The sequence below is a fragment of the Oncorhynchus kisutch genome, linkage group LG15 (genome assembly GCF_002021735.2).
Source record: "Oncorhynchus kisutch isolate 150728-3 linkage group LG15, Okis_V2, whole genome shotgun sequence".
Classification (NCBI taxonomy): Eukaryota; Metazoa; Chordata; class Actinopteri; order Salmoniformes; family Salmonidae; genus Oncorhynchus; species Oncorhynchus kisutch.
In genome coordinates, this window is record NC_034188.2 from 47,083,018 (window position 1) to 47,110,157 (window position 27,140).

Consider the following 27,140-nt stretch of genomic DNA (forward strand, 5'->3'; position numbering starts at 1 on the left):
CGGAGTCAGCTCCTTTCTGCCAGTAGCTGACCATCCTGACATGGTGTAGGTGTACACTTTTGACAAGTGTACAGTTAGATAACTGTGCTTGTGACCGGTAGTGCCTCGAGCTGAGCGGTATGGAAAATGTCCACTGCATCCACACTCCTTTGTCTTTCTCTTGTACACGCCGGTCTGGATAATCCATCTGCATTTCTGTGGAGGGACGACGGCTTAAACTCAATGTCATACATATGACTGGCAAGGAACAAGGCGTATCGCTGTAACCTGGCTGCTGTCAATGCCGGAATGCCTTTCTTTGGACTGAAAATGGAAAGCAACGGCTGGTGATCCGTAACCAGTGTGAAACGCTTGCCATACACAGTGGGGCAAAAAAGTATTTAGTCAGCCACCAATTGTGCACCAAAGTTCTCCCACTTAAAAAGATGAGAGGCCTGTAATTTTCATCATAGGTATACTTCAACTATGACAGACAAAATGAGATGTAGGACTTTTAATGAATTTATTTGCAAATTATGGTGGAAAATAAGTAGCGCGCATCCAACCCGGAAGCCAGCCGCACCAATGTGTCGGAGGAAACACCGTGCACCTGGCGACCTTGGTTAGCGTGCACTGCGCCTGGCCTGCCACAGAAGTCGCTAGTGCATGATGAGACGAGGATATCCCTACCGGCCAAACCCTCCCTAACCCAGACGACGCTAGGCCAAAATGTGCTTCGCCCCACGGACCTCCCGGTCGCGGCCGGCTGCGACAGAGCCTGGGCGCGAACCCAGAGTCTCTGGTGGCACAGCTAGCGCTGCGATGCAGTGCCCTGGACCACTGTGCCACCCGGGAGGCCATCTTCCTCACTTTCTATGAGCTCCATCTGCATTTGTGATGCACACTGCAGGTAATCATCCTCGTCGCCATTGTAGTGTCTTAGCTCTTATTACTTATTTATATAATAAGAAAGACTCTGAATACAAGAAATTGAACTGGAGCTTCACATTTTCTAGAACGAGTTAGTACCAGAATAACATAGAACAACACTGCGCATGACGAGGTGGTTCTTCCTTAAAGGGGACATCAGTAATTAACAGAACATAACAGCCGGCATCCCGGAGTCGCCTCTTCACTATTGACGTTGATACTGGTGTTTTGTGGGAACTATTTAATGAAGCAGCCAGTTGAGGACTTGTGAGGAATCTGTTTCTCAAACTAGACACTAATGAACTTGTCCTCTTGCTCAGTTGTGCACCGGGGCCTCCCACTCCTCTTTCTGTTCTGGTTAGAGCCAGTTTGTGCTGTTCTGTGAAGGGAGTAGTACACAGCGTTGTACGAGAGCTTCAGTTTCTTGGCAATTTCTCGCATGGAATAGCCTTAATTTCTCAGAACAAGAATAGACTACTGAGTTTCAGAAGAAAGGTCTTTGTTTCTGGACATTCTGAGCATGTAATCGTACCCACAAATGCTGATGCTCCAGATACTCAACTTGTCTAAAGGAGGCCAGTTTTATTGCTTCTTTAATCAGAAGTTTTCAGCTGTGCTAACATAATTGCAAAAGTGTTTTCTAATGATCAATTAGCCTTTTTAAAATGATAAACTTGGATTAGCTAACACAAGGTGCCATTGGAACAGAGGAGTGATGATTGCTGATAATGGGCCTCTGTATGCCTATTTAGATATGGACACGTGGATTTTTACTGCGGTGACTCATGTGGCTGGTGTGGAGGTAATACTGTCACCGCAACAGCCCTAGTCCGTACTTAGAAATGTCACAAAGTGTTGTTTTTCACTGCATCAGGATAGCATACACATACGTTTTGGCTTAACAGTGTTCAGTGTGTAGGTTCAACATTTAAACAGCATTTATAGGGAACACAATTGAGCAACAGGTGCTTCAATCAAGGTAGTTGCCAGTCAGTTGGCTGTACTCAATATTGTTTTTAAAGGATGTAATATTATCTTCAACTGGAGCACCTTCATAAGGGCGGAGTGGGACAAGAATCTGGCCCTGGCATTTTATCCACAACAGCCCACATCACTGCACGCGCTGCCAACTCACCCCCCATACACACACCCATTCCCCACACATATAACCTACACTCAGACCCAAGACAACCCTACTTACGCAGGCAGCAAACACAAAACACACACACATCTATATTGACTCCACACACATTCACTCTTTCACACTCTTCCCATATGCTGCTGCCACTCTGTTCATTATCTATCACAACTCCTTGTATATAGCCTCCTTATTGTTATTTTATTGTGTTACTATTTCCTTTTTTATACTGAACAAAAATATAAATGCAACTTGCAACAATTTCAAAGATTTGACTGAGTTACAGTTCATACAAGAAAATCAACTAATTGAAATGAATGAATTAGGCTCTAAACTATGGACTCCACATGACTGGGAATACAGATATGCATCTGTTGGTCACAGATACCGTTAACAAAAAGGTAGGGGCATGGATCCAGTGGTGGAAAAACGACCCTATTGTCAAAAGTAAAGATACCTTAATAGAAAAATTACTCCAGTAAAAGTGAAAGTCACCCAGTAAAATAATACCTGAGTAAAAGTCTAAAAGAATTTGGTTTTAAATATACTTAAGTATCAAAAGTAAATGGAATCGCTCAAATGTACTTAATAAGTATCAAAAGTACAAATCAAATCAAGTACAAATCAAAAGTATAAATCATTTCAAATTCCTTCTATTAAGCAAAGCAGATGGCCACATTTTCTAGTTATTTATTTATTTACAGATATCCAGGGGCACGCTCCAACTCGGACATAATTTACAAATGAAGAATATGTTTAGTGAGTCTGCTAGAACAGAGGCAGTTGGGATGACCAGGGATGGTCTCTTGATAAGTGTGTGAATTAGACCATTTTCCTGTCCTGATAAGCCATAATTCCATAATTGCTGTCCTGACACTTTTGGGTGTCCGGGGAAAATGTATGGAGTAAAAAGTACATACGTCACCGCATTCCTGAAGAAAATGAAGAGTAAAAGGTTGTCAAAAATATTAATAGTTAAGTCAAGTACAGATTACCCCAAAAAACTACGTAAGTAGTACTTTCAAGTATTTTTACTTAAGTACTTTATACCACTGCGTGGATCAGAAAACAAGTTGTCTGGTGTGACCAAGATGTGTCGAGCTCATGCAGCGTGATCTCCTTCACATAGTTGATCAGGCTGTTGTTGATTGTGGAATGGTGTCCCACTCCTCTTCAATGGCTGTACGAAGTTGCTAGATATTGTCGGGAATTGTAACACGCTGTCATACACTTCGATCCAGAGCATCCCTAACATGCCTAATGGATGACATGTCTTGAGTATGCAGGCCATGGAAGAACTGTGCCATTTTCACCTTCCAGGAATTCTGTACAGATCCTTGCGACATGGGCAAATGGCCTCAGTGTCTCGTCACCGTATCTCTGTGCATTCAAATTACTATTGATAAAATGCATTTGTGTTCGTTGTTCATAGCTTATGCTTGCCCATACCATAACCCCACCTCCACCATGGGGCACTCTGATCATAATGTTGACATCATCAAACCGCTTGACCACACGACGGTTCTGAGGACAGTTATACTTACTGCCAAATTCTCAAAGATTATATATATATATTTTTTTTTTCCTCTTTTTTTTTTTTTTTTTTTTACCTTTATTTAACCAGGCAAGTCAGTTAAGAACATATTCTTATTTTCAATGACGGCCTGGGAACAGTGGGTTAACTGCCTGTTCAAGGGCAGAATGACAGATTTGTACCTTGTCAGCTCGGGGATTTGAACTGGCAACCTTCCAGTTACTAGTCCAACTGCTCTAACCACTAGGCTACGCTGCCACCCCAATGATGTTGAAGGCGGCTAATAGTAGAGAAATTAACATCCAATTCTCTGCCAACAGCTCTGGTGTAAATTCCTGCAGTCAGCATGCCAATTGCACACTCCCTTAAAACATCTGTGGCATTTGCACATTTTAGAGTGGCCTTTTATTGTCCCCAGCACAAAGTGCACCTGTGTAATGATCATGCTGTTTAATCAGCTTCTTGAAATGCAACACCTGTCAAGTTTACTGGATTATCTTGGCATGGGAGCAATGCTCACTAACAGGGATGTAAACAAATTTGTGCACAACATTTTAGCAAAATTGGCCTTTTTGTGCGTATGGAACATTTCTGTGATATTTAATTTCAGATCATGAAACATGGGACCATTGTTTGGAAAGGCCTCTTAAGTAAGCATTTCATGGTGAAGTGTACACCTGTTGTATTTGGCGTACGTAAGAAATAACATTTTTAATTGACTTGACTACATCTTTATGTGCACTAAATAATATCATAGGCTAGGTAGGGGTTAAAGGTTAGGTTTGAGTGAAAACTCAAAACATTAACTAGATAGCTAACTTCTAAATAATACCCACTGCTGGTCGTAGTCATGCGTTCATCCATCATTACATTCGTGGTCCTAAAAAACTTTGCAGTTGTAGGCTACTACCCATGGCACCTACAGGTCTATGCCCTCACAATGGCCGTTGTTTCTTGTGAGCGCTGCTCCGTATCTCAAAGCCATATCAAATATCTTAGTTGTAAAATAGTAGCTGTTGAGAAAAAAATATATCTACAGCAGGCACCAGTGTGCTGCCCTTGTGCCTGTTTTGACAAAAAACAGGCACAAGGGCAGGGCACCATCTTCCATTACAGCAATCATGTGTGACCAAATCATGGTTTTAGCTGCCCAAACAATAGTACATTTTGAGTGACAATGTAGAATGTGCTTTTTCTAAGTTCATAGGCACCCTTTCCGTTTTTTTACGGTCGATAATCTTGGCTGTCTAACCGATTACAGTCGGAGCAGGTCTTTTTGCTGATGCCATGTTTGACTTTGTGTGAGCTCAGCCTATCAGAAGAACGGAACGGCCCATCTTGGTAGGTGGGCTGGGTGTTGCCTACTGATCAGCCAAATGCTCATTATAGATTAGTATAACAGAGATTTGAGCAACAAATTGGAAAACAGATCTTGATACACTGCTTGCTTAACCCGGAAGCCAGCCGCACCAATGTGTCGTAGCAAACACCATACAACTGGCGACTGAGGTCTGTGCAAGGAGTCGCTAGAGTGCGATGGGACAAGTACATCCCAGCCGGGAAAATCCTCCCCTAACCCAGACGACGCTGGGCCAATTGTGCGCCGCCTCATGGGTCTCCCGGTCACGGCCGGCTGCGACACAGCCCGGGATCGAACCCGGATCTGTAGTGATGCTTCTAGTACTGCAATGAAGTGCCTTAGACTGCTGCGCCACTTGTCAGGCGGTGTTTGTCCATTTTTAACCAGCCTACCCAACTGAAAAATGCCCCAGCCCATCTGGCATTTGCCTCAAATGATGGCCAATCCACCCCTGCACCTTCATATGTGTTGTTATTATATTAACCGATCAATGAGTCCGTTATGTCTCCTCAGATCGGAGAGCGTGGCGCCAACCTTAGTGGCGGGCAACGCCAGCGGATCAGCCTGGCGCGTGCCCTGTACAGTGACCGAGCCATCTACATCCTGGACGACCCGCTCAGTGCACTGGATGCCCACGTGGGCAACCACATCTTCAACAACGCCATCAAGAAGCAGCTCCGCCACAAGACCATCGTCTTCGTCACTCACCAGCTGCAGGTGAATACATAATACATTTCATATTGTTTGCAAAGCACTACATAAGATATACAGTGGGGAGAACAAGTATTTGATACACTGCCGATTTTGAATGTTTTCCTACTTACAAAGCGTGTAGAGGTCTGTAATTTTTGTCATAGGTACACTTCAACTGTGAGAGCTGGAATCTAAAATTCCAGAAAATCACATTGTATGATTTTTAAGTAATTCATTTGCATTTTATTGCATGACATAAGTATTTGATCACCTACCAACCAGTAAGAATTCTGGCTCTCACAAACCTGTTAGTTTTTCTTTAAGAATCCCTCCTGTTCTCCACTCATTACCTGTATTAACTGCACCTGTTTGAACTCGTTACATGTATAAAAGACACCTGTCCACACACTCAATCAAACAGACTCCAACCTCTCCACAATGGCCAAGACCAGAGAGCTGTGTAAGGACATCAGGGATAAAATTGGAGACCTGCACAAGGCTGGGATGGGCTACAGGACAATAGGCAAGTAGCTTGGTGAGAAGGCAACAACTGTTGGCGCAATTATTAGAAAATGGAAGAAGTTCAAGATGACGGTCAATCACCCTCGGTCTGGGGCTCCATGCAAGATCTCACCTCGTGGGGCATCAATGATCATGAGGAAGGTGAGGGATCCACCCAGAACTACACAGCAGGACCTGGTCAATGACCTGAAGAGAGCTGGGACCACAGTCTCAAAGAAAACCATTAGTAATATACTACGCCGTCATGGATTAAAATCCTGCAGCGCACGCAAGGTCCCCCTGCTCAAGCCAGCGCATGTCCATGTCCGTCTGAAGTTTGCCAACGACCATCTGGATGATCCAGAGGAGGAATGGGAGAAGGTCATGTGGTCTGATGAGACAAAAATAGAGCTTTTTGGTCTAAACTCCAATCGCCGTGTTTGGAGGAAGAAGAAGGATGAGTACAACCCCAAGAACACCATCCTGACCGTGAAGTATGGAGGTGGAAACATCATTCTTTGGGGATGCTTTTCTGCAAAGGGGACAGGATGACTGCACCTTATTAAGGGGAGGATGGATGGGGCCATGTATCGCGAGATCTTGACCAACAACCTCCTTCCCACAGTAAGAGCATTGAAGATGGGTCGTGGCTGAGTCTTCCAGCATGACAACGACCCGAAACACACAGCCAGGGCAACTAAGGAGTGGCTCCATAAGAAGCATCTCAAGGTCCTGGAGTGGCCTAGCCAGAACCCAATAGAAAATCTTTGGAGGGAGCTGAAAGTCCTTATTGCCCAGCGACAGCCCCGAAACCTGAAGGATCTGGAGAAGGTCTGTATGGAGGAGTGGGCCAAAATCCCTGCTGCAGTGTGTGCAAACCTGGTCAAGAACTACAGGAAACGTATGATCTCTGTAATTGCAAACAAAGGTTTCTGTACCAAATATTAAGTTCTGCTTTTCTGATGTATCAATTACTTATGTCATGCAATAAAATGCAAATGAATTACTTAAAAATCATTTTCTGGATTTTTGTTTTAGATTCCTTCTCTCACAGTTGAAGTGTACCTATGATAAAAATGACAGACCTCTACATGCACTTGTTCTCCCCACTGTATATATATTTGCTTGTTAGGACTTCTCTCATGGATAGGTTGGGCCCCACCTTCACTTATGACTTTCAGGGTGGGAGAATTAAATCTCTGTGTGTATGTGTAGTACCTGGTGGACTGCGATGACGTCATCTTCATGAGGGAGGGCAGCATCACGGAGCAAGGCAGCCACGAGGACCTGATGCGTCTCAATAGAGACTACGCAGCCATGTTCAACAACCTACAGCTGGGAGAGACGCCCTTCGTGGAGGTGAGAGGGACAGTGTGTGTGTGTGCATAGACTGTTATGCTAAAAAAAATGTCCACCACAGATCTCTTGTTTAAATTTAGTTTGCATTTGTCATGTACACTGCTCAAAAAATAAAGGGAACACTTAAACAACACAATGTAACTCCAAGTCAATCACACTTCTGTGAAATCAACTGTCCACTTAGGAAGCAACACTGATTGACAATAAATTTCACATGCTGTTGTGCAAATGGAATAGACAACAGGTGGAAATTATAGGCAATTAGCAAGACACCCCCAATAAAGGAGTGGTTCTGCAGGTGGTGACCACAGACCACGTCTCAGTTCCTATGCTTCCTGGCTGATGTTTAGGACACTTTTGAATGCTGGCGGTGCTTTCACTCTAGTGGTAGCATGAGACGGAGTCTACAACCCACACAAGTGGCTCCGGTAGTGCAGCTCATCCAGGATGGCACATCAATGCGAGCTGTGGCAAGAAGGTTTGCTGTCAGCGTAGTGTCCAGAGCATGGAGGCGCTACCAGGAGACAGGCCAGTACATCAGGAGACGTGGAGGAGGCCGTAGGAGGGCAACAACCCAGCAGCAGGACCGCTACCTCCGCCTTTGTGCAAGGAGGAGCAGGAGGAGCACTGCCAGAGCCCTGTAAAATTACCTCCAGCCTGCCACAAATGTGCATGTGTCTGCTCAAACGGTCAGAAACAGACTCCATGAGGGTGGTATGAGGGCCCGACATCCACAGGTGGGGGTTGTGCTTACAGCCCAACACTGTGCAGGACGTTTGGCATTTGCCAGAGAACACAAAGATCGGCAAATTCGCCACTGGCGCCCTGTGCTCTTCACAGATGAAAGCAGGTTCACACTGAGCACGTGACAGTCTGGAGACGCCGTGGAGAAAGTTCTGCTGCCTGCAACATCATCCAGCATGACCCGTTTGGCGGTGGGTCAGTCATGGTGTGGAGTGGCATTTATTTGGGGGGCCGCACATGACTGCCATTAGGTACCGAGATGAGATCCTCAGACCCCTTGTGAGACCATATGCTGGTGCGGTTGGCCCTGGGTTCCTCCTAATGCAAGACAATGCTAGACCTCATGTGGCTGGAGTGTGTCAGCAGTTCCTGCAAGAGGAAGGCATTGATGCTATGGACTGGCCCGCCCTTTCCCCAGACCTAAATTCAATTGAGCACATCTGGGACATCATGTCTCGCTCCATCCACCAACAGACTGTCCAGGAGTTGGCAGATGCTTTAGTCCAGGTCCCTCAGGAAACCATCTGCCACCTCATCAGGAGCATGCCCATGCGTTGTAGGGAGGTCATACAGGCACGTGGAGGCCACACACACTACTGAGCCTCATTTTGACTTGTTTTAAGGACATTACATCAAAGTTTTATCAGCCTGTAGTGTGGTTTTCCACTTTAATTTTGAGTGTGACTCCAAATCCAGACCTCCATGGGTTGATAAATTTGATTTCCATTGATAATTTTTGTGTGATTTTGTTGTCAGCACATTCAACTGTGTAAAGAAAAAAGTATTTAATACGAATATTTCATTCATTCAGATCTAGGATGTATTATTTTAGTGTTCCCTTTATTTTTTGAGCAGTGTATATTGAGTGTGGTCTGTATTGTGGTTCATGTTGCTTGTAACATGTCATTGTTCCTCAAAAGGTGCCAACTAACAAGTCTGGGAACTCCTTAAAGAAACCCCCAGAGAACACAAAGTCTGGATCTGTAAAGAAGGACAAGCCTGTTAGCAAAGACAACGGTACGGAACCATTGTATTAGCCACAGAGTGTGTGCATTCATATGTGTGCATGCATGCAGACTACTGCTGTGTGTGTGCTCGTGCTTCAGGGATGTGTGGGGCTGTATCTCAAATGTTTTAATTGGCTTCCTGTCCTCAGCTTCTTTCCCTTAGTCATAACCACAAAGTACTTGATGAATGAGAGCCATGTGGTGGAATGCTATCCATCCTTTATACCTTATAGTGCTTTAGTAGAAAAGGAGACTGTTAATGCATTGTCCTCTGTCTCAATACTCCTTATGTCTGCAAAACCGTCCTCACAAAGCCACGAGCAAAGTTGACCAAAATAACCATCACACTTGTAATACACAAGACAGCATTTAATACACAACTTGTTTATTATGTAAATAATTGTTGTCCTGCCATGGACATATGAGTGAAGTTCATAATTCTTTCCACAATTAGTACCGGTATTAACGCTTTTCCCCAGAGTTCAGTGCTATTCTGTCAATTAGAAAATGTCACCCACCATAACCTCGTCCCCAGCTGCAAGGTGGACGGAAGTGTCTGGGAACGAGATTCCACCCAGCGCAACCTCTCTTACTCAACCTTCCTCCTTGTCCCCCAGGCCAGCTGATGCAGGTGGAGGAGCGTGGGCGGGGCTCAGTTCCCTGGTCTGTGTACGGCGTCTACATCCAGGCCTCGGGTGGAGCGCTGGCTTTCCTCCTAATCCTGGCCCTCTTCGTCCTCAACGTGGGCAGCACGGCCTTCAGCAACTGGTGGCTCAGCTACTGGATCAAGCAGGGCAGCGGGGTGAGTGGCATTGGGTGGCAGGGTTTGCATCGAGTGGCAGGGTTGGGGGAGGGTCATTGTAATTTCAGTGTAGTTGTCGATTCTGGAAGAGAATTAGATTTGAGAGTAGAAAATCTGACTGGAAAGTGAATGGCACTTTTGAATTTCAATGAATCCATTTTATATACTCTGGGCATTGATTTGAGTTGGAACATTTAAAAAACATAAGTGATGATTTGGAAAATCAACTTTATTGTTTACAACGGTGTTGCCTTTGATCCGTCCGTTTTAAATCAATATGCAGATATGATAGTGATGTGAAACCCAATGCCGTTGGTTGTGGGTCAATTCATTTTCTATTCAGTCAATTTAGGAGATTGGAATTCCTTTTTAAGAATTGGAAAGTGCCATTCTCTTTCGAGGTAGAATTCGTGTTGAGAAATCCATCTTCAAGAGAGAGCCTGATTACTTACCGAGATTAGTTTTTTAGACTTTGTTTAGGCCTAAACTTTTTTGGGGGGTAAGTTGAACATTCTGGAAAACTACCAGAAAAGTACAAACTGAACTTGTCTTTGTTAGAAACTGTAACAATAATAACTCAGAAGTAGTAGTCGTTAAACTCCCCAACACAATTAACTGACAGTTCTCACACACTAGTGTTGTGTGTGAGTGAGATATGGACAAGCTACTCAACTAATCAGTGGTGAGAGCAGGTGTAAGGGGAGCGGTATACTTAAATATTGAATGTGTAAATTTGACCTTGATCATTGACTGTGTGTGCGCGGTGTTGCTGGGGGATTAGGTTTAGTATATTCTTATCTGTGTACACCACCAGTCAAAAGTTTGGACACACCTACTCAGTCCAGGGTATTTTTTCATTTTTGCTATTTTCTACATTATAGAATAATAATGAAGACATCAAAACTATGAAATAACACATATGGAATCATGTAGTAACCAAAAAAGTGTGAAACAAATCTAAATATATTTGAGATTCTTCAAAGTAGCCACCCTTTGCCTTGATGACAGCTTTGCACACTCTTGGCATTCTCAACCAGCTTCACCTGGAATGCTTTTCCACATATGAGATCCCACATATGCTGAGCGGTTGTTGGCTGCTTTTCCTTCACTCTGCGGTCCAACTCATCCCAAACCATCTCATTTGGGTTGACGTCGGGTGATTGTGGAGGCCAGGTCATCTGATGCAGCACTCCATCACTCTCTGAGGAGACAGACTGTTTACCTTGCCCTTTGAACTGAATAACAGCTTGCTGGATGGGCAACTTAAGGGTCAGTAGACTTCCCAAGGCCTCTACCAGAGCCGCTCCCCCATGCATTCACCTGCCAGAGAGAGAGGCTGTTAGAACAATTCATTTGTTTCATATAATGCTTTTCCAGATGCTCCTCTAACCATTTGTCATTCAGTGATTTTAGGGGTTACAACAGCAGAGGATATCTGGGGTCAGAAGCCATTAGCCTGGGCCTCCCAAGTGGAGCAGCAGTCTAAGGCACTGCATTGCGGTGCTAGAGGCGTCACTACAGACCCGGGTTCGATCCTGGGCTGTGCCGCAGCCGGCCGTGACCAGGAGACCCATTAAGCCCCGCACAATTGGCCCAGTGTCGTCCGGGTTAGGGGAGGGTTTGGCCGGCCGGGATGTCCTTGTCCCATTGCGCAACCCCTGGGCACATGCACACTGACATGGTCGCCAGTTGTACAGTGTTTTCTCCAACACATTGGTGCGGCTGTCTTCCGGATTAAGCGAGCAGTGTGTCAAGAAGCAGTGTGACTTGGCAGGGTCGTGTTTTGGAGGACGCATGGCTCTTGACCTTCGCCTCTCCCGAGTCCATATGGGAGTTGCAGCGATGGGACAAGACTGTAACTACCAATTGGTTATCACGAAATTGGGGAGAAAAACGGGGTAAAAAGTAACCAAAAAAAGCCTGCTTGTCGCCAGGTCAACTCCCACCTTTATTTGAACCATCAACCACCCCCCAGAATACTCCCTTATCTGAGTATTGAATATGCTGTCCTGTGTGTGTGTAGAATACCACAGTGTTGGTGGGGAACAGTTCGGTGGTGAGCGAAAGCATGAGGGACAACCCCCTGATGCAGCACTACGCTGGAGTCTACGCCTCGTCTATGGGTGTCATGCTGCTGCTCAAACTTCTGCGCGGCATCATATTTGTCAAGGTAAAGGATCAGATAAGCATTTCACTGTGAGGTGAATGTGACAAATCAAATTTGATGTGGTTTTGTTGTGCTTGTTATGTCTGGTATTGTGTGTTTGTGTTAACCCCAGAGAGATTACGCCAAAGGACTGATGGATGAATTTTAGTGAACTAAACTACTTAACTAAAATAGATAATGTATAAAGTACACTGATCAAAAATATAAATGCAACATCAAAGATTTTATTGAGTTACAGTTCATTTAAGGAAATCAGTCAATTTAAATAAATTCATTAGTCCCTTATCACCTATAGATTTCACATGACTGGGCATAATATGCATCTGTTGTTGTTTTTTTAAAGGTAGGGGCATGGATCAGAAAACCAGTCAGTATCTGGTGTGACCACCATTTGCCTCATGCAGCATATCCTTCACATAGAGTTGATCAGGCTGTTGATTATGGTCTGTGGAATGTTGTCCCACTCTTCAATGGCTGTGCGAAGTTGCTGGATTTTAACGGGAACTGAAACACACTACTGTACACTTTGATCCAGAGCATCCCAGACATGTTCATTTTGTGACATGTCAGGTCAGTATGCAGGCCGAGAACGGGGATATTTTCAGCTTCCAGGAATTGTGTACAGATTCTTGCGACACAGGGCCGTGTATTATCATGCTGAAACATGATGTGATGGAGGATGAATGGCACAACAATGGGCCTCAGGATCTCGTCACGGTATCTCTGCATTCAAACTGCTATTGATGAAATGCAATTATGTTCATCATCTGTAGGTTATGCCTGCCCATGCCATAACCCCACCATGGGCCACTCTGTTCACAATGTTGACATCAGCAAACCGCTTGCCTACACGTGATCTGCGGTTCTGAGGGCGGTTGGACGTACTGCCAAATTCTCTAAAATGACAAAGGCGTCTTATGGTAGAGAAATTAACATTATCTGGCAATAGCTCTGGTGGAAATTCCTGCAGTCAGCATACCAATTGCACACTCCCTCAAAACATGAGACATCTGTGACATTGGGTTGTGTGACAAAACTGCACATTTTAGAGTGGTCTTTTATTGTCCCAAGCACAAGGTACACCTTTGTAATCAGCTTCTTGATATGCCACACCTGTAAGGTGGATGGATTGTCTTGGCAAATAATACATTCTCACAAACAGGGATATTTATGTAATGTAAACAATTTTGTGCACAAAATTTGAGAGAAATATACTTTTTGTGTGTATGGAACATTTCTAGAATCTTTTATTTCAGCTCATGAAACATGAGACAGACACTTTACATGCTACGTTTCTATTTCTGTTCAGTGGAGTATGGTCACATCTGTCTAAAACATTTGAGCTATGTGATATAGAAAAAGTATCGCTTTAAAAATCCCAAAATGGAATGACTACTATTATTGTACCCTCAGGGCACTTTGCAAGCTTCGTCCAGGCTGCACGAGGAGCTCTTCAGGAAGATTCTCCGCAGCCCCATGAAGTTCTTTGACACTACGCCCACTGGACGGATCCTCAACCGCTTCTCTAAAGACATGGACGAGGGTATGGACCACCTGGAGCAGTCCTCTGACACGTACTTGGGTTGTGTTCATTAGGCATCAAACGTTAGAAAACCGACTGAAACAGGGGGGGACCACCTGGAGCAGTCCTCTGACACGTACCTGGGTTGTGTTCATTAGGCATCAAACGGAAGACAACCGACAAACAGGGAGGGACTGGCTGGAGGTCGCTCATTTAGATTTTCCGTTATAAAATGTTTCAAATTGCTTTCTGGCGCATGCCCTAATGAACACAAACCTATTGTACTGTACAAATCTACAAACCCGCAAATGAAAAAGGATAACACTAAAAGGGACAGTTTGATATTTTGGCAATGAAGCCCTTTATCTACCTCCCCAGAGTCAGATTAACTTGCGGATACCATTTATGTCAATGCATCCAGTATGAAGGAAGTTTCTCAAAACAATGCTAACTGGTTTTAGCGCATTGACTGGAAGTCTACAGCAAGGTTTTTTCAATCGGAGGTACTGCAGGGGGTCCGATTTTTTTTGTTGTTGACACATATGAATATTACATCCCACTTAAAAAATGCATAATATACAGTACTGTTCAAAAGTTTGGGGTCAATTAGAAAAGTCCTTGATTTTGAAAGAAAAGCACATTTTTTATGTCCATTTTTAAAATAACATCAAATTGATCAGAAATACAGTGTAGACATTGTTAATGGTGTAATTGACTAGTGTAGCTGGAAACGGCTTATTTAAAATAAAATAAAAAAGGAATATCTACGTAGGCGTACAGAGGCCCATTATCAGCAACCATCACTCCTGTGTTTCAATGGCACGTTGTGTTAGCTAATCCAAGTTTATCATTTTAAAAAGGCTAATTAATCATTAGAAAAACCTTTTGCAATTATGTTAGCACAGCTGAAAATGTGTGCTGATTTAAAGAAGCAATCTTTCTTTAAGACTAGTTGATTTAGACTAGCTGATTTAAAGAAGCCTTCTTTAGACTAGTTGAGTATATGGAGCATCAGCATTTGTGGGTTCGATTACAGGCTCAAAATGTCCAGAAACAAAAAACTTTCTTCTGAAACTCGTTAGTATTCTTGTTCTGAGAAATGAAGGCAATTCCATGTGAAAAATTGCCAAGAAACTGAAGATCTCGTACAATACTGTGTACTACTCCCTTCACAGAATAGCACAAACTGTCTCTAACCAGAATAGAAAGAGGAGTGGGAGGCCCCGTTGCACAACTGAGCAAGAGGACAAGTACATTAGTGTCTAGTTTCATAAACAGATGCCTCACAAGTCCTCAACTGGCTGCGTCATTAAATAGTACCCGCAAAACACCAGCCTCAATGTTAACAGTGAAGAGGTGACTCCGGAATGCTGAGACTAGTGTTTTGCGCGTACTATTTAATGAAGCTGCCAGTTGAGGACTTGTGAGGCATCTTTCTCAAACTAGACATTCTTGTCCTCTTGCTCAGTTGTGCACCGGGGCCTCCCACCCCTTTTTGTACCCAATTTCGTGATATTGAATTGGTAGTTAGTCTTGTCCCATCGCTGCAACACCCCTATGGACTCGGAAGAGGCGACGGGTAGAGCGTCCACCGAAACATGACCCAGCCAAGCCGCACTGCTTCTTGATGCACTGCTTGCTTAACCCGGAAGCCATCCACACCAATGTGTCGGAAGAAACACCATCTCGTGGGTCTCCCAGTCACGACTGGCTGTGACACAGCCTGGGATCAAACCCGGGTCTGTAGTGGCTCCTCCTTAGAACGCTGCGACACTCCAGAGGCCTGCCTAGGTCTACTTCTATGCAATTAGGTGCATGTCCTTACTCAAGTTTGATTGGAGCGCTCCAAACCAAAGACGATGAATAAATTGACAACTTGTAAATGGAAGGAAATAAACAAACCATTTGCTCACGAGTGTAGCCTAGGTTGTGCGCTCTGCAAACAACGTGTCCACTCCAATGATGACAAGGCTGTAATAATAATATATTGGAATTACCACAACAAACATTGTAGATTAGAAATTATGGGATGTAACTGTGAATGGGCTACTGGTGTGCCATCCCCTCGGCCTCAGCAATGGATTAGTCCACTGAGACAGGCGTGAATCAGACAGGTGTCTCGTGTGCCATATATACAGTGGGGCAAGAAAGTATTTAGTCAGCCACCAATTGTGCAAGTTCTGTAAGGCCTGTCATTTTCATCATCGGTACACTTCAACTATGACAGACAAAATTAGATTTTTTTTCCAGAAATCACATTGTAGGATTTTTAATGAATTTATTTGCAAATTATGGTGGAAAGTAAGTATTTGGTCAATAACAAAGGTTTATCTCAATACTTTGTTATATACCCTTTGTTGGCAATGACAGAGGTTAAACGTTTTCTGTAAGTCTTCACAAGGTTTTCACACACTGTTGCTGGTATTTTGGCCCATTCCTCCATGCAGATCTCCTCTAGAGCAGTGATGTTTTGGGACTGTTGCTGGGCAACACAGACTTTCAACTCCCACCAAAGATTTTCTATGGGGTTGAGATCTGGAGACTGGCTAGGCCACTCCAGGACCTTGAAATGCTTCTTACGAAGCCACTCCTTCGTTGCCCGGGCGGTGTGTTTGGGATCATTGTCATGCTGAAAGACCCAGCCACGTTTCATCTTCAATGCCCTTGCTGATGGAAGGAGGTTTTCACTCAAAATCTCATGATACATGGCCCTATTCATTCTTTCCTTTACACGGATCAGTCGTCCTGGTACCTTTGCAGAAAAACAGCTTTTTGAGTCCCTGGCGACGTAGTGTGTTACTGATGGTAGGCTTTGTTACTTTGGTCCCTGCTCCCTGCAGGTCATTCACTAGGTCCCCCCGTGTGGTTCTGGGATTTTTGCTCACCGTTCTTGTGATCATTTTGACCCCACGGGGTGAGATCTTGCATGGAGCCCCAGATCGAGGGAGATTATCAGTTGTCTTGTATGTCTTCCATTTCCTAATAATTGCTCCCACAGTTGATTTCTTCAAATCACGCTGCTTACCTATTGCAGATTGAGTCTTCCCAGCCTGGTGCAGGTCTACAATTTTGTTTCTGGTGTCCTTTGATAGCTCTTTGGTCTTGGCCATAGTGGAGTTTGGGATGTGACTGTTTGAGGTTGTGGACAGGTGTCTTTTATACTGATAACAAGTTCAAACAGGTGCCATTAATACAGGTAACGAGTGGAGGACAGAGGAGCCTCTTAAAGAAGAAGTTACAGGTCTGTGAGAGCCAGACATCTTGCTTGTTTGTAGGTGACCAAATACTTATTTTCCACCATAATTTGCAAATAAATTCATTAAAAATCCTACAATGTGATTTTCAGGATTTTTTTCACATTTTGTCTGTCATAGTTGAAGTGTACCTATGATGAAAATTACAGGCCTCTCTCATCTTTTTAAGTGGGAGAACTTGCACAATTGGTGGCTGACTAAATACTTTTTTGCCCCACTATATATGTTTTTTATATTTGCCACTGCTCGACTAAAAAATCTTGGGCGACCAACAGCCTGTCGACTAAATGGGGTCAGCCCTAATTTGCCAACACATGGCTAACAGATGCTCTTAGGGAAAATGTTTTTGGAGTTACCTTTCTAGTTAATAGGCTAGAGGCATGTTTTTCATTTATTTTGTCCCTCGGCAAGAAAAGGTTGAAGACCCCTGGTCTACAGGAACAGCTAGCATGCTAGCTGTTCCCATAGAGTTCCAGTCATTGCGTTAACGTTATTTAGCATTTGCACTAATTCTAATTGGCAACTTCCTTCAAACTGCACGGCAGAGACGTAAAAATGTTATCCATAAGTTCATCTGACTCTGGGGAAGTAGATAAAGGTCTTCATTGCCAAAATCCCAAACTATCACTTTAACATGAAGCTGCTATTGTACTTGTGCATTACACTAAATACACAATGTATATGAACAGATTGTTCCTTACAGAGCAATTTCCTAATGACTTTGTAACAGTAATGATAGTAATGAAGTTGAGTGTTTTTAGTGATTACACAAGTGGAATAAGTAACAGTCACTGACTGAACCATCTGTCTTCTTGTCTTTTCTCTCTCTCCCCCCTCTTCCTCCCTCCCAGTGGACACGCGGCTGCCGTTCCAGGCGGAGATGTTCATTCAGAACGTCATCCTGGTCTTCTTCTGCCTGGGCGTGATCGGCAGCATCTTCCCCTGGTTCCTAGTGGCTGTGGGCCCCCTGGTGCTGCTCTTCACCGTGCTCCACATGGTTTCGCGCGTGTTCATCCGCGAGCTCAAGCGCCTGGATAATGTCACCCAGTCGCCCTTCATCTCGCACATCACCTCCAGCATCCAGGGCCTCTCCACCATCCACGCCTACAACAGGGGCCACGAGTTCCTGGACAGGTGAGCTGTCGAGGTATAGGGTGAAGTTGCCTCTAGACACTAATCTTGGATCAGTTTCAAATTTTTGTCCACTAATTGTTAAAGGGTTAGTTTGGGATTTTGGCAATGAAGCCCTTTATCTACAGTACTTTGCGGGAGTCAGATGATGTGGATACCATTTTTATTTATCTGCGTCCAGTATGAATAAAGTTGGAGGTAGTTTCAAGAGCCAATGCTAACTAGCTTAGCTCAAAGACTGGAAGTCTTAGGGTACAGCTAGCATTGCTAACGCTAATGCTAGTTCACATTGGGTTGCAAAACTAACAACAACAACAACACTCGACTCTAATTGGAGATTTTTAGCTAAAGTGAGGTATTGTTCTCGAACTTGCTAGCTTGCAATGGGTCACCCCTATCATTTATGTCTGAAGTTCAGATTTTTGTTTTTAACATTATGTATCATGCATCATGTATCAAATCAAGCTTTATTTATTCCGCACATTTCAGACATGGTAATTTCCAATAAAGTTGCATTCATCAAGGACTCGTCAAGTCAATTAGTCTTCAGCACAAGGGAGGAGGTTTGGGTGTAAAAGAGAATGTGTAGCAAGACGGCTCCTGATAAAGTTTTCAGAGGCTATTTCTGGGCATTCACCCAAGAAACTCTATGTTCTATCCTGGGTATTGTCTGGACAGACAGACAGACAGACAGACAGACAGACAGACAGACAGACAGACAGACAGACAGACAGACAGACAGACAGACAGACAGACAGACAGACAGACAGACAGACAGACAGACAGACAGACAGACAGACAGACAGACAGACAGACAGACAGACAGACAGACAGACAGACAGACAGACAGACAGACAGACAGACAGACAGACAGACAGACAGACAGACAGACAGACAGACAGACAGACAGACAGACAGACAGACAGACAGACAGACAGACAGACAGACAGACAGACAGACAGACAGACAGACAGACAGACAGACAGACAGACAGACAGACAGACAGACAGACAGACAGACAGACAGACAGACAGACAGACAGACAGACAGACAGACAGACAGACAGACAGACAGACAGACAGACAGACAGACAGACAGACAGACAGACAGACAGACAGACAGACAGACAGACAGACAGACAGACAGACAGACAGACAGACAGACAGACAGACAGACAGACAGACAGACAGACAGACAGACAGACAGACAGACAGACAGACAGACAGACAGACAGACAGACAGACAGACAGACAGACAGACAGACAGACAGACAGACAGACAGACAGACAGACAGACAGACAGACAGACAGACAGACAGACAGACAGACAGACAGACAGACAGACAGACAGACAGACAGACAGACAGACAGACAGACAGACAGACAGACAGACAGACAGACAGACAGACAGACAGACAGACAGACAGACAGACAGACAGACAGACAGACAGACAGACAGACAGACAGACAGACAGACAGACAGACAGACAGACAGACAGACAGACAGACAGACAGACAGACAGACAGACAGACAGACAGACAGACAGACAGACAGACAGACAGACAGACAGACAGACAGACAGACAGACAGACAGACAGACAGACAGACAGACAGACAGACAGACAGACAGACAGACAGACAGACAGACAGACAGACAGACAGACAGACAGACAGACAGACAGACAGACAGACAGACAGACAGACAGACAGACAGACAGACAGACAGACAGACAGACAGACAGACAGACAGACAGACAGACAAGACAGACAGACAGACAGACAGACAGACAGACAGACAGACACATAGACACACAGACAGACACATAGACACACAGACAGACACATAGACACACAGACACACAGACACACAGACACATAGACACACAGACACACAGACACATAGACACACAGACACATAGACACATAGACACACAGACACACAGACACATAGACACATAGACACACAGACACATAGACACATAGACACATAGACACATAGACACATAGACACATAGACACATAGACACATAGACACACACATTAATTATAGCTACTAATACCAGTGGTGATTTTAGCATGTAAATCTTGGTGGGGCAAACAAAACAAAGTGGGATGCCTGCCAGAAAAGCCACTACAAAACACTAAACAATACATAAATTGCGCTATAACGATGACAAACGGTGCCGACAAACTGTTAGGGCCTACATATAGCTGTCGCAATAGCAGTCCCAACACCTTACCACTGCTACACCTGGCTATCAGCGGAGACTTGTCTGGCAGTGAAACAGTTCATTCAGCCTCATTTACTGCCTATTAAAAAAACATAGCTGATATGGCTGACTTGCTTAAACAAATGTGGCTTCTCCTGACAATTGAGATTTACAAACTATGGCATAAGGGGACGACAAGCAGGATAAGAGGCAATCCGTAATTTCAAATGGCAGAAATGTTCGATGTCTACTTTTACTAAGGAGTTACACTTGGCCTGTGACGTAGTGTCCCCATGAGTGACCGAACACTGAGGCAATCATGGCGCAATGCTCCCATTTCCTGCTGGCTTTCCCCACCACCACAGAAAGCCCTGAGCTAGGCTGAAACACCTGCATATTGGAGCTGCCTTACTCAAGAAAACAAAAAAGAGAGCATGGTTGTATGCGGCTTTATTAACTTAATGATATATATTTTTTAACATTATTTGCAAACTGATATGTGACACGTATTAATGCCAAAATAACATGCAAAATAGGCCATTGTAAAGTGTGCTCGCCATCTGGTCTTGGTCAGTACCCTGCAGCATTCTGTAGGTTTTGCAGTTGACCAATGGCTTTCTTGGGTAGACCAGACAGGAGATCGTTACGGTAGTCAAGCCTGCTTGTAATAAAAGCATGGATGAGTCTCTCTGTATCAGTCTGAGAGAGAAACAGTCACACCGTGGCAATGTTCCTCAGGTGGTAAAAAGCTATTTTAGTCACATTCCTAATGTGTGTGATTTAAATTGAGTTCAGAATCTAAAATAACACCTAGATTTTTTACCTGTAGGCATACTGTTAAAACATTTTTAAATATAAATGTATCTAAATACATAAAGACAAATTACCTACTGAATAATATGAGGTTACTTAAATATGATTTCAACAAAAAAATATGGTGAGATGATGATAAAATCTCCATCATATAACAAAATGTTGCAATTTCTTTGTTTGAAAGGTATTTTCTAGCTTTGAATACCAGAAGAGTGAGATGATCAGCAGTGAGCCTCAGCAACCTCACATTTCCAACTTCTGTACAACACAAACCATCCACAGCAAAAAGCTATCACCAATTCCATAATGTCAGACCTGATTGTGGATTGTAACATGCCCCTGTCAATAAGTGAACACGAGCTTTAGTCACTTTTTGATAGTGGTTGAAAGCAAATACACCCAGTCTGTCACAGAGCCGTAACCTCCAAGATTTACAATCTGGTTGCCGACAGGCAGGCACAACTCAAAGACCAGATGACACAAGCTAACCACGTCTTTGTCACGGTAGACATATGATCTGACAGAAAGTTGAGAGGATTCCTTGGGGTCACCGCCCACTGGATTGAAATGGAGAATGAAGTCCAATCTGCTGGAATGGAATCGCTTTAGAGGATCACACACGGGAGCGAATATGCAAGCAGTTTGAAGGCATCTGTGACGAGTATGGGATCAACCACAAGCTAGATTGCATTATGTGACAATGCAGCTAACATGAAAACGGCATTTACAGTGTGCTTCTCAAGTGAAGAAGAGGCTGTCCATGATGATCACCACCTAGATGATCCAGACCTATGGAATAACCTAGAAGTTGAAGAACAGGGGACCATCGACAATACTTTCAGTAAAAATTGTCATCAACAACATTTAAAGTGATTTACACATATATTGCAACTAGTGGTGGGGGATGGGTTGAAGGAGACTGAAGTTTTCTGTCCAGCTCATTCTAAAGTGTCTAAGATTAGCTCATTGCTCCACACTAGCACCACTTTAACAGAGGCTTTTGGGGGTGTTTGGAGTGAGGGGAACTACTGCTACAGTGAATATGTTGGAACTCTACACTAGCACCGCTTTAACAGAGGTGTTTGGAGTGAGGGGGACTACTGCTGCAGTGAATATGTTGGAACTCTACACTAGCACCGCTTTAACAGAGGTGTTTGGAGTGAGGGGGACTACTGCTGCAGTGAATGTGTTGGAACTCTACACTAGCACCACTTTAACAGAGGTGTTTGGAGTGAGGGGGAGTACTGCTGCAGTGAATATGTTGGAACTCTACACTAGCACCATTTTAACAGAGGCGTTTGGGGGTGTTTGGAGTGAGGGGGAACTCCTGCTGCAGTGAATGTGTTGGAACTCTACACTAGCACCACTTTTATCAGAGGTGTTTGGAGTGAGGGAAACTACTGCTGCAGTGAACGTGTTGGAACTCTACACTAGCACCACTTTAACAGAGGTGTTTGGAGTGAGGGAAACTACTGCTGCAGGGAATGTGTTGGAACTCCAGACTGAGGCAGGTGACAGCAGTGCTCCCATTACAACTACCTCAAGTTTTCGGATGCTTGAAGACGAGGAGCATAAGGAATTCATATTTTCATTGATAGTGTGGAAACTACTGAAAGAGTTGGGCGACTTTCTTCAGCCTTTTGCAGAAACCACAGACATTACCCAAGCACAGAAGTTGTCACTATCAGTGCAATGGTTCCTTGCATTCTTTCCCTACACCATCATCTGGAGATGCAGAAACCACAAGTGAGCTACCTTTACTGACCTGGTTCGAAGTCTCCAAGCATCACTGAACAGGAGATTTCTTTGAATCTTCATCCATGTCAAGATAGCACCCTTCTCAGACCATGTCCATCTTCAAGCAGCTGTGCTAGATCCATCCTTTACACTGATGTGGCTGGAAGAACACGTTCTGGTGGATGATGGAATGAAGGACAAGTTGACTGAAATGGTGAAAGGTGCGTGTCTTTTTATCATAAAAACAGTCAGTTTACCAATATAATTAATACTTAGCTTAATTCATTTAATTTATACAGCATTTTAAATGAAATTGTAAACTACTAAAAATAGTAAGACCTAACCATTTTTGTTTGTCTTTAATTTAAAAAAAAAATGTAATTCTGCAAGAGGCTTCAGAGACTAAGGAACCTGTGGATCCAACCACCACTGAGGAGGAGGGACTGTTGTCTGGGAGAGGAGTCAGGGCTGTTTTCAGCATATCGCTGAAGACAAAGGAGAGAACTGTGTGGCCACTCCAGCATCTCAGTGGCCACTCCAGCATCTCAGTGGCCACTCCAGCATCTCAGTCACTAACTTGACATTTGCGAAGGACAGAACAACCTCTGGGCTGTTCAGAAACACAATTCTTCCACTGTTCTGAGTGGCGATGAGGGTCTTGGCAGTTCCTGCATTAGTTGCTCCTGTGGAGCGTGTGTTCAACCATACTGCGGCCCTTTCGCTCACAAACGGGTGATTGACTCTTGGACAATTTCATATTTTTCAAAAGCAATGCATTGTCAGAGAGAGAGGAAATGAATGATGATAATGTAGCATAAAAGTCCTTAGAGGACATGCAATGGCTGCTCTGAAGGTTGCAGTCACAATACAACTTTTTGGATCTTTTGTTGTTGAAAACTAAAGAAACTTAAGACTAAAATTATAGCCATTGTTGCCATTTGTATTGCCTTTCTATCAGTAATAGTAATTATTTAAAAAATTATAACAAACAAACATGAACAATTATATAACAAATATGATCTTTGACTCAAGTTTGTTATATAGTGTACTAGTAGTATAAGAAAAACAGGAAATAAAACAATTGCATTGAAATTAGCATAAAACACTTGCGTTGATTACTCAAAACTCAAAATTAGGGAATTGTGACTTGACTCGACCTGAGCTGTGGAACTTTACTTGAGACTTGCCCATTATTACTTGGGACTTGAATTAAGAATCAAAGGTTAAGACTTGAGACTTGCTTAGGACTTGCAAAATTGTGACTTGGTCCCATCCCTGCTTTATACTGGATGCAGAGACATAGAAATGGTGTCCACGAGATAATCTGACTCAGGGGAGAAGTTAAAGGTTAGTGTGGGGTGAGTGGAAGCTAATCCTAGATCTGTACTGGAAAATATGCTCAACCGAACCCCTCATATCAGTCTCGTTAAAGATGCACAATGGAAGTTTAGTCTATAATTGTTTACGTCATATGTTCGCCTGAATGTTGCCTCTGTTTTTCATATATGATGTCATATCAATCTGTTTATTATCTCGTGAAATCACACACCCTCAGTTCGAGGCAAACCAATATGCCTTTGTTCATGAGTATGGGGAGGCTTTACCCTTTCTGTACAGTGGGGTCATTATTGTGTCTTCTGTCCGTTTAGGGCATCAGTTTTGGCTCAAGAGCACCCCCAGAGACAAAGTTCCACACAGCACATAGTATCTTAGTGACTTTTTCTCAAGGTTCCCGTCTGTCTGTCTGGTTGTGGCCTCCAGGTATCAGGAGCTCCTGGATCAGAACCAGGCTCCCTTCTACCTGTTCAGCTGTGCCATGCGCTGGCTGGCCGTGCGGCTGGACGTCATCAGTGTGGCTCTGATCAGCATCACCGCGCTCATGATCGTCCTCATGCATGGCCAGATCCCTCCGGCCTATGCCGGCCTGGCCATCTCCTACGCCGTGCAGGTCAGTGCTTCTCCTATTACCAAATCTGTCACTACGGGAGGGGGGAATCTTAACTTTCACTTAAATTAGTTAGATGCTAGCTATCTAAAAATCAATGGGGAATGATGGGGGCACCATACAATTTTCCCAATTTCATGGCCAAATCAACTGAAATAATGTTCGGTTTGACGTTACTTCAAATCACCTTTGTCTTTTTTTCCCCCTATTCTTTTTTACGTTGCACTGATGCCCTTATCACTAAGCAATGCATAGGTTGTACGTTCAATTCATGCAGTGATCACATTTACATACAGTATGCAGTACATTCAAAGTACTGTAAATGGTTTAGGGTAAAAGTGTCTGCTTAAGTGGCAGATATATTATAAAATACATGCTTTTCTCTTACAACCACATCTCTCCTCTGCCTTCTTCCCCTCACTTTTCTCTTCATTTAGCAATATTACTCCCCTAGTCTTTCTCCTTTACTCTCGGTTACTTCCTCTATCTTCTCCTCTGTTTCTGTCACTTTTCTCTTCACTTAGCAGTATTACTCTCCTAGTCTTTCTCATTTACTCTGTTACTTCCTCTATCATCTCCTCTGTTTCTGTCACTCCACTTTCCCTTCCATTCCTCACTCATCTTTCCCTTGATTGGTTGTTATATATCTAAACAGAGCTGCGTAGATCCATTATATTATATGTACTTGGTGCAGTGAATGTGTTGGAACTCCACACTAGCACCACTTTAACAGAGGTGTTTGGAGTGAGGGGAACTAATGCTGCAGTGAATGTGTTGGAACTCCACACTAGCATCACTTTAACAGAGGTGTTTGGAGTGAGGGGAACTCCTGAATCTTAACTTTCACTTAAATTAGTTAGATGCTAGCTATCTAAAAATCTATGGGGAATGATGGGGGCATCCATACAATTTTCCCAATTTCATGGCCAAATCAACTGAAATAATGTTCGGTTTGAGCTGCGTAGATCCATTATATTATACGTACTTAGTTAAAAGAGGAGTACATGGTTACAGTAGTATAGATGACATTAATGCGTTTAATTTGATAAATGTCTTCTCCCTCTCCCCCTTCTTCTCTCAGCTCACAGGGCTGTTCCAGTTCACAGTCAGACTAGCCTCTGAAACTGAGGCTCGCTTCACTTCTGTGGAGAGGATTCACCACTACATTGAGGTTACTGCACTACTAACTGCATATGTTGTCTCACGACCACTGTGACCTACAGCGTGTTTTCATAATTCTCAAACTAGGAAACTCTAAGAAGACACGTCTTATAGCCGAGGCCTAGAGTTTCAGAGTTATTTTAAACTTAGTTTTTAAAGCCTTTTGGCCCGCAATGTATACATTTGAAAGGTGCTAAAGAATTGAAGTGCAGTATTATTATTATTATTATGAACCCTAAAGCGGTCTCCTCTGCCTTCCCCCAGTCTCTAGCGCTGGAGGCCCCGGCCCGCATCAAGAACAAGGCGCCCCCGCCAGACTGGCCCCAGGAGGGCGAGGTGGTGTTTGACAAGACGGAGATGAGGTACAGAGACAACTTGCCGCTTGTTCTCAAGAAGGTGTCCTGCACCATCCGTCCCAAGGAGAAGATTGGCATAGTGGGCCGGACGGGCTCAGGTCAGTGGAAACAGTCAGTGAAACATCTCTCGAAGCCGTGGGCTGTTTGATCATGTATCTGAAAATCCTACTTATCCATAATATGATCTTGTGTTATATATCCAGGACCGAGGTCAATTTCACTTCATTCCTATTGAAACCTACATTTCAAATGTAGCTCCGTATTTGTTTTATGGCTGGCGAATGTTACATAATTGTACAGCGTATGTCCCCCCTGCTCTGTCCACAGGGAAGTCTTCTCTGGGCGTAGCTCTATTCCGTCTGGTGGAGCCCTGTGGCGGCTCCATCAAGATGGACGGCATCAACATCTGTGACATCGGCCTGGCCGACCTCCGCAGCAAGCTGTCCATTATCCCTCAGGAGCCTGTGCTGTTCAGCGGCACAGTCAGGTGGGCACGCCACTCAAACGCTCGCTGTACTATTGTGACTGTAAATGAACACGGTCACTCGCCTGATGGTCCCAGATGTGGTTGTGTGGTTTTGCTGAGTTGCCACGAGGGATTTTCCCTTTAGTCCCATCCACTGATCAATGTAATCTGGTGACTGTCGATGCATTGTCTTGAAGTTGTCCTTGTCCTGTATCCACCCCCAGGTCAAACCTGGACCCCTTTAAACAATACGCCGAGGAGCTGATCTGGGACGCTCTGGAGCGGACACACATGAAGGAGTGTGTGAGTATCCGGAACTCGGTTGTCCAGA

At 44.0% G+C, this 27,140-nt stretch overlaps 1 protein-coding gene across 7 annotated transcripts in view; it reads left to right on the top strand.

Annotated features, from left to right (window-relative positions):
- The window catches only part of abcc5 (ATP-binding cassette, sub-family C (CFTR/MRP), member 5), a 64,022-nt gene that overhangs the window by 34,273 nt on the left and 2,609 nt on the right, over positions 1-27,140 (top strand). For 6 of the 7 annotated variants that reach the window (XR_004203066.1, XR_004203067.1, XM_031790367.1 and 3 more), the window contains 12 exons: positions 5,455-5,658; positions 7,351-7,494; positions 9,159-9,255; positions 9,863-10,047; positions 12,071-12,217; positions 13,628-13,757; positions 17,842-18,124; positions 24,643-24,829; positions 25,908-25,997; positions 26,252-26,441; positions 26,671-26,830; positions 27,034-27,112. Coding sequence is in view for 4 of the 7 variants with exons in the window: in XM_031790367.1 (XP_031646227.1) it covers positions 5,455-5,658; positions 7,351-7,494; positions 9,159-9,255; positions 9,863-10,047; positions 12,071-12,217; positions 13,628-13,757; positions 17,842-18,124; positions 24,643-24,829; positions 25,908-25,997; positions 26,252-26,441; positions 26,671-26,830; positions 27,034-27,112 (1,896 nt within the window). In the remaining 3 variants the exon portion in view is untranslated. Of the gene's footprint in view, positions 1-5,454; positions 5,659-7,350; positions 7,495-9,158; positions 9,256-9,862; positions 10,048-12,070; positions 12,218-13,627; positions 13,758-17,841; positions 18,125-24,642; positions 24,830-25,907; positions 25,998-26,251; positions 26,442-26,670; positions 26,831-27,033 lie in introns of all 7 variants that reach the window. The other variant, XR_004203065.1, reaches the window with a different exon arrangement.